Raw genomic sequence first — 8,133 nt, 5'->3', positions numbered from 1 at the left:
AAATACATAAGCGGTTCATAATATTAGGACCACCCCTGAATATAATGTAGTCCAGTAGAAAACCACCTTTAACTATAATCTCGATAACAAACATATAATTGAATTTATACATTTATGACAATTTCACCAAAAACTGAAACATTTTGAGCTTCATAAACACAAATGTTAAGGCGGAAGTGTTGCATTGACTTGCATACAATAGTACAGGTGTACCTAATAAAGTGGCTGGTGAGTATATGTGAAACAACACGTGTGTTACACTGTGTGTGTTTACCTTGATGCCATCTTTGGCTCCCTCCTGCAAGTACGGTATGATGGAGTGGTTCCACAGGTCTATGAACCACTGCCTGAACTCTGCCACTGATACTGGGCATGACAGGAAGAAGCAGGGACCTTGAGGAGGCAAAAATTCATTACTCACTGTTACATTTCCAAGTATTCCCCTGTTCTCTACCTGAACTGTCCACTGTTTCTCACCTATAAGGAAGTCTGAGGTGCTGTGTTTCTCCAGGAAAGTGTGGAGGTGGTACCAGAGCTGAGGGACCCAGTCGAGTACATGGAAGAGAGCTTGGTGGTGTGATGAGTCCTGCTCATCCTTCTGGTAGGCCTCCACTGCTTTACGGTGCAGGTACCTCAGCAAGAACCCATTAGCTGGTTCCACATTGTTGGAGAACATCACCATCCTGTAACCATATGCAAGAAATGCAACGTTTAGTTTAAACAAAGGCAAAATACACAAAGTATCAAACAAGAGGAGGCATTATGACCATTTTCTGGCTTCATGCTCACCTGAAGCTGAGATGCAGTCCATGGTTAGATGTCATTTTCACTGGCTGATTGGTCGTTCCAATGATGTATGGACTGAAACACCGCAAAGGAAAGTCTGTTCAGTGAATGTTCAGTGAACAAATGAATTATTTTAACTCTGGTTGAAATACTATAACTATTTGAAGTGTCTCACCATTTGTGATGCTTGCAGGTGAGCGCTCCATTAACAAGCTCAGTGATGGCTGCTGAATCAGTAATGTCATCTATGATAACAACCAGGGGCAGTTCTCCTCCACTTTCTCTGTCAATCTGATTCGCTAGATTGGACAGATACAACTGCAGCTCCTGTGAAAGCAGGAAGAGGTGAATATATATGGTTCTGTGTTCATAAATCCCTACTCACAATTAACAATGAAAAAATGTCAAAATAACTGGCTGACAAAACTCCAAAGTTGTCTTTTACCTTCTGTGACTGGCGATGCATGTTGAAGGTGACAGCAGCGCTGCGACCCTGGAGACAGGGCTCATGGTCGGCTTCAGAGGAGTCGGTCCGGCTGCAATGTAGGAGGTAGTGCGCTAGATGCTGAGCCAGGTATGTCTTTCCTGTGCCACTGGGCCCAAACAGAACAAGTCGCCTGTGCTTCAGCAGCAGGCTGATGTAGTGCAGCATCATGGGCTTAGGAATCAGAGTCTCAAACACCAGTGAGTCAACACATTTTTCTCTAAGACCTAAAGAGTGGCAAACACACAAGAGAGAAAGAAGCAAGATTTATATTTAGTCGGAGTCGGAGGACAAAGAACAACAGGTCTGAGAGTTCAGTTTTAAAGTGTAGCTTACTAAAATTACCTGAGACCTAATGATTCCAACTATAAGTGGTTGTGAATAATACACAAGCTTAAGCAAAACTCACATGGGTTCTATTATCAGTCATGGACACTCACTAACCTTTTAGGGTGACAAATATTCGGGGTGAACCACTGCTGAGACAACAAAACGGTGAGGCCGGAGGCTTGTTCCCTCCTATCACTCTCTGCCCTCCCTGGGTCAGCTGGTACATGTGCAGTGAATCACAGGACAGACCCAGGCTGGCTGTTGGGTCCACTTGAGTTAAGTAGTCCTGGTTAAACAACAACAAAAATGTAAGCACTGGTTTGTTAAATCATAGTTACATTATTTGTAAGAACCACTACCTTCTACACAGCGACAGGGGATACGTTTCAACTTACTCTGAAGGTCTTTGCTATAAGAGAGTCGAGACTGGCCCAGTCAGTCTTCGCACTGACCCTCACTGAGCCCAGGTAATACTCCTGCTGTTGTTTACCGCCCTAGAGATACAGAGAAGGAAATAATGTACAATTCAAGCTTTTCAATTTAAAGCTGTTGACATTATTGGATAGTGTAGCTATTAAAGGTGCTCTGGGCTTACCTTTGCTTGATCCCCTATACGAACCAGTATTTGCGCACACACCTCATCCCGCTGAGAAGACACACTCAGCATGTCAGCTGGAGACACATCTGAAAGGGAGGAGGAAACAAGGCATGAGAGAAACATCAATTTTTTTCATGCACACCACAAGCTGAATGTTCTATGTCTGTCTCTTACCTGGATCTTTACAATCATTCAGACTGAGACTGAAGGATTTGGTGAGGGACATACTCATCGGCTGCCTCAGTGACGGCCCCAGAAGAGAGGCCAAGCCTGAAGGTTGAGAGGTGGAAGAAGTGGGACGGGAGCCTGGGACATGGAGCTGACTTCCTGTTTTCAGATGGTCATTCTCCGCCTTCAGGTTTTCCACCGTTGACTGGAACAGAGGCAAAGCAAAAGTTTCATCTCAAGTGATATAAACACAAATGCAGTATTTTAATTTTATACTTTAGTGATCATGTACTTAGGAGAAAAACAAACCTGCATATTGTTCATGGCTTCTCTGAGTTGCTCCAGCTGATGAGCGGAGCTTAAGGCCTCCAGTCGGATGTCTGTCAGCGCCCTCTCTTTGTCCCAGAGTTCTGAGCGTAGCTCTGACACTGCTGTTTCCTCACTGTCGCCCTCTTCTGCAGTCTCCATGATCCTGAAGGGGACAGCATGCAATCATCAGAGCCAGCCACAATGAGAGCTAAACTGACTTTCTTACTGCTGAGCTAAGAGCTGCAGTAAGGTGTACAGGTACTTACACAGAGGAGGTGGCAGAAACTGAGGTTTTGTGGGATGAAGATTGATTTTCTCCTCCTCCCTCCTCATGAGGCATCTTTGGTGAGTTGGGAGCTGAGGAGTCGGGGGTGGCGATTTCTTCGATGTCTGAGTATGTTTTGGAGCCTTTCTTAATGCTGAATGCTTTGTTGAAGGAGCTCCTCAGCTACAGACAAACAGGGATCAGGGACAAGAAGGGAGACAGACAGACTTGATCTAATGCTCAATGAATGGCAGCAATTATTACTAAAAGGTTAAAAAAAGAAATTGGTATTAGGATTGTTAATTTGATGCATGCTAAACATTAAAGGAATAGTTTGTCATTTCATTTTTTACAGCATATAACTCCCTAAAAACCATAGGCTGTTGTTTTTAGATTTAGATTTTTGTGTGAATGTAACAAACTAGACCAATCTGTGAACTTTAGAGGTGCTGTGTTAGGCTGATTTTATTACCTCCAGACACAGCCAGGCTGGCTATTTCCTCCTATTTCATGTCTTTATGCTAAGCTACGCTAATCACTGTCTGGTGGTAGTTTTATACTTATCAGACAGACATTAGAGTGGTATCAGGTTTCAGCAAGAAAATTTATAATTGCAGAAATGAGAAACTATTCCTTTTAAGTTTTCAGCCATTTTCTGCAGGTCAAAGTTACAGTCAGTGCATGTTTTTGCAGATTTAGTACCCAGCTGCTGGGTGAGTAAGGGTTAATGCTATAAAGCTGGATGATGGTCATAATACTGACTGCACATACTTCTGTTGAAAGATAAAATACACAGTAAGGTATGGTGGAAAGGAGGGCAAACATAACTGAAAACAGCAGTAAATAAACTTTGATGATTAAGCTGAGAAGTCCACTTTGAATGGAACATCATGTCTGCTGATTGCCGCTCTGAATTACAGCCATCCATTCAAATGAAATATTCACAGAACAGGTAGCCAATCCGTAGTCTAGGAGGTGAATCAGCAGAGATGCAGAGTACTTGAGGATTCTGTTACAGTTTTGAATGGTCCATCATGCTGTATGACAGAAACTTATAAAGGTTTTATAGGGACACCATGACTGCACTCACCTCAAAGACCTAAAACAGCAAAATAACACAACAGAGGAGGGAAAGATATATACTTTATTATCCAGGCTGCTTTGTCATTATCAATAAGGAAAACAGTCTGAACATAGACAAACGCCAGGCTGTGAGAGTAAACGCTGTGTTAATTCTTACCCAGCTTTTCTTCTTCTTCTTCTTGGCATCTTGGTCCTTCAAGCTGCCAACACTCGACATACTGGTCAGGCTGTTAAGACTTGAGATACTCTCACATGAGTTCTGACGTCGAATTCGTAGCTCTGGAAAACAGAAAAAATCAGCATCAAAACACAGGCAGATGTGCAGAGAATCAGAAGACAGACAGACACATCAATTGGATCATCTCCAAACCTTTCATGTCTGGATTGTTTAAGGCCCCTTGGATGACAGCCTGGGCTTCTTCATTCTTGGACCTCAGTGCCTCGATTGTCTCCCGCAGCTCTATTAGCTCTGAGTCCTGCACACACATAATGCACATGCATAATGAGCTCTTGTATCTAGTAACAGACAGTGATGAGGAAAATGAAAAGATGCAACTGAACAGCTTATTATCAAAGTAACTTTGCTGATGTCCATGAATAGTTCAACTATTTCATCTTGCCAAGTTTGAAATTTTTTAATCAAATTTGTGGCCATTTTAAATGAACACTGATATATTCCCATACTGGTATTATTGTCTGATGCTTTAGCACTAGAACGCAAACACACAGACTGAGCTCAGACACCTGGTGGGCTTTATCCCTCTCACAATGTTAACGGTTCAAAAGGACAAAGTCCAGAACAAAGCCGCTCTATGCTGCTTATTGTGTGCTAGGGTTGATCTGACTCCACTGCCCATCTCCTCAAGGTTAAGGAGGCTGTGCTCCAGGCTGAGCTGCACAGGTCAGTGCACTGGCATGAACAACAAAGACTTCTTCTGCAGTGGACCAGACAGGGCTTTCAGTGTGAGTAGCAAAGCATGAAGTACTGAGAGTGACTCCTCACTTTTATAAACACACACACTGAGCACTACCTCAGGCACTGCTTAGTTTATTCTCACCGAAACAGATAAAAAGGCAGAAGAATGCAGGATCGTGATGTTCACTGTGAGTGCATTTGCAAACTGTTTATACTTTGAGCTTATCGCTCATCCTAAAGTGAAGGTTTTTTTTTCTTTTTTTAAATCTTCAGTTCTTTTCTCACACAGACTCTTGCTGTGGGACTGCAGCCAGGGCCTCTAACCTTCATTCAGCTCCTCACCGCAGGCTGTGATCACAGTCACCTCACTCCATGTCAGCACAATCATTGCCTGCTCTTCGCTTGCTGCTCGAAAGATGAGCATAGTAGTGGAATGCAGCTGGAATTCAGGTTTGTGTGTGTTTGAAAGTGTGGATGTGATGAGTGCTGTTACCTTCTGCTCATGGCTAAATGACAGACTCTGAAGCCGAGTTGTCATCAATGCCAAACTTTGTTCAAAGGCGGCCACCAGATTTGCCTGTTTGGAAAAGAAGAAAAGTAACTTGAAGAGCAAAAACATCAGCAACAATTCCATTTCTTCCCGAACCTGCCATCCATCTATGTAGCTGTCTAAAACAAGAAATTAACAGGATATGTAATAATTCTACTGATACTTTCTTATTATTACTGATCTCAGAAAGGACATCAGGATGTACAGGGAGACCAACTAGAAACAGACAACCATTCATGGACAAATTGAGAGCTTCTTTGCCTCTAATGCATCGTACTTTTTATGAGGTGCTAAAAGCTGAACATCACACAAAGGGTGTTTCCTGTGGGAAATTCACCTCCTCCCTAATCTCTCTGCTTCACACACACACCCACTTTAGCTCAGAGGAGGAAAGCAAAATTACTCTCCAGTCTTCTTTACAGAATCCATTAATATAGTAAAATAATGTATATGGCCCAATCGTTAATCCAGCAGATAATCAGGACATGATTCATGCATCTGCTTTTCCTGTTCACTGCCTTCGGATCAAAAGGTCAGACAGTATCTCAGGGAAAGAAACACACGCACACATACAGAAACACTTGACTGATGTGTGCCGCATGAACTCTTGTATAATGCCTGTGCTGCCTGTATTCATCTACGTGGACCAGCGAAAATGCTGACATACAGAAACAACCTTTTAAGGCACCTGTGTGTGCATGTGTGTAAGCTTGGGAAGAGGTTCAGAAGGAGGTTAACATTATTTAGGCCTCTCATGGATTGAAGAAATGTGCTGATACTGCAGAGAAGTGATCTATGACTGACATCCAACAGCTTGAATTTTCTGTGTCTCTGGCTTTGTTATTTTGTGTGAGTGGTAAATTCCTTGTCTTTTGAAGTAGGAAAGGAAGCAGACTGGATAGATGGATAAAATCACAAGAGGCACAGGGTTAGGTTCTGGACCTGAACCTAACCACAGCAGCAATAAGCTGCTACACTAACCTAATTTAAAAGAGGTTTGATGCACTGTGCAAGTCCGGTCTGTTTTTAAATTCAATTGAACTGTCAGTCTGTGACCTTGTGAAACAGAGAAAAACTGCTTACATAAAAATTTTCCTTATCATAGAAAACAGCAAATAAGGACAGCAGTAAGAAACAAAATAACAGCAAAGGCTCAGACATCGCTCTTTTTTTCCTGCTGTCACTTGTTCAACACCTGCGGTGTCTTTAGGAGTATCAGTTACTTCAGCCTCACTGAGATGGACTGTTGCTCAAGATGAGGAACAAGTACTGGGGCAAAAAATTAGAGGGAGGGGCTACTACTAATTTTTCAGCTATCTGGAGATAAAAGGTTGCACATAGTGGCTTAAATGATGACCTGAAAATGGAACTAAAACTGATGAATGTCAGAGCCGTGTTTTTCTCGTTATGATTTCTTATCTGAATTTTTTCTTATCTAGGCATTAATTAAATTTATTTGTTTTTATTATATGTATGGCTTTCTTTTGTTTTAATCACTTAAAAACAATGCAAAGCCAATATGAGTTGCCAATGATGCAAAGTTCTGTATTTTACCCTTTTTATTGCTCTTTTTTTATTGCTAGGAACATTTGAACAATAGAAAAGTGACTTTAAGGAAACCCTTCAAATGCTGAAACGTACTTGTGGATGAAATGATATTTATATAAGCATCTTTTCTAAGGACCTTAAGTTAAATTTGTACATTTGAACTGACATGTTAGTTAATGATTAAGGAGGCAGTCTAACAATACATACGTTTGCTGTGAGCTGATTGGTCAGGTTAGACACCTTCTCCTGGGATGATTCCAGCTCTCGCCTCAGCTTACGGATTTGCTGTGAGGAGAAACAAGAATGTCACATTATAAAAGGACCAAGATTACTGAATCTGACAATGGCTGACATGACACAAGAGTAGGTAGTGTTCATGAAATAAATGACAGACCTGTTCCACAGACTTCCACATGACAGGAAAGAGAGTGATGAATGAAAGGAAAGAAAATGATGAGACAGAAAAGAAGAAAGTGCAGGAAATGAAATGCTTACCTCTCCCTGAATCCTTTCCTCAGCCTTTGGATGCAGGCGGAATAAAAGATGTTAGATAAGGTACAGAGAGAAGAGGATACTAATATAGGAATACCAAGGGAGAAAGTCTTGTCTTTAATGTGTAACAAGTGTGAAACATGCAAAACATCCCCAAACACTCACACATACAGTAAATACACCCCACACCACATGCTGAACTGTAGCTACCTGAGTCTGCATGCCGCCCACACTCACCGAAGAGTAGCTTGATGAAGCATTGGACGCCAGGGAGAGTACTGAGCCATGAACTAAAAAGAGAAAAGGAGCAACAAAATAAACGAATAAGAAGGCGATTTAGTAGTGAGGACGATGTCGAACAGCAAGACAGGACAGGACGTTATTTAACAGATATCAAAATCAATCAGCAGACTAACCTTCGTCAGGCTCCTTGTCTCGGAAGGATCCAGAACGAACCATTCCCATGCTGCGAGGGCGTTCAGCCAGGGACAGTGTGCTGCCCAGGGGAGATGCTCCATACAGTTCCATTGACGCGTCATGTGCTGGGATGCTGTTGGATCGAGTCATCCTGGGAGGTCCGCCAACAGGGCTGGGTACTAATCAG

At 42.3% G+C, this 8,133-nt stretch overlaps 1 protein-coding gene across 1 annotated transcript in view; it reads right to left on the bottom strand.

Annotated features, from left to right (window-relative positions):
• LOC109968705 (neuron navigator 1-like) overlaps nt 1-8,133 on the bottom strand; it is a 78,584-nt gene that overhangs the window by 871 nt on the left and 69,580 nt on the right. The window contains exons 16-34 of the mRNA XM_020615180.1: nt 7,946-8,125; nt 7,767-7,819; nt 7,533-7,556; nt 7,245-7,322; nt 5,433-5,516; nt 4,394-4,499; nt 4,181-4,302; nt 4,031-4,039; nt 2,942-3,123; nt 2,676-2,838; nt 2,373-2,571; nt 2,196-2,284; nt 1,996-2,094; nt 1,715-1,886; nt 1,232-1,497; nt 962-1,113; nt 790-861; nt 478-683; nt 275-393 (exon numbers count right to left, since the gene is read on the bottom strand). Of these exons, the coding sequence (XP_020470836.1) occupies nt 275-393; nt 478-683; nt 790-861; nt 962-1,113; nt 1,232-1,497; nt 1,715-1,886; nt 1,996-2,094; nt 2,196-2,284; nt 2,373-2,571; nt 2,676-2,838; nt 2,942-3,123; nt 4,031-4,039; nt 4,181-4,302; nt 4,394-4,499; nt 5,433-5,516; nt 7,245-7,322; nt 7,533-7,556; nt 7,767-7,819; nt 7,946-8,125 (2,375 nt within the window). The remainder of the gene's footprint in view (nt 1-274; nt 394-477; nt 684-789; nt 862-961; nt 1,114-1,231; nt 1,498-1,714; nt 1,887-1,995; nt 2,095-2,195; nt 2,285-2,372; nt 2,572-2,675; nt 2,839-2,941; nt 3,124-4,030; nt 4,040-4,180; nt 4,303-4,393; nt 4,500-5,432; nt 5,517-7,244; nt 7,323-7,532; nt 7,557-7,766; nt 7,820-7,945; nt 8,126-8,133) is intronic.

Source organism: Monopterus albus, unplaced genomic scaffold (genome assembly GCF_001952655.1).
Source record: "Monopterus albus unplaced genomic scaffold, M_albus_1.0 scaffold6.1, whole genome shotgun sequence".
NCBI classification, from domain to species: Eukaryota; Metazoa; Chordata; class Actinopteri; order Synbranchiformes; family Synbranchidae; genus Monopterus; species Monopterus albus.
This window is presented reverse-complemented; position numbering and strand designations above follow the sequence as displayed.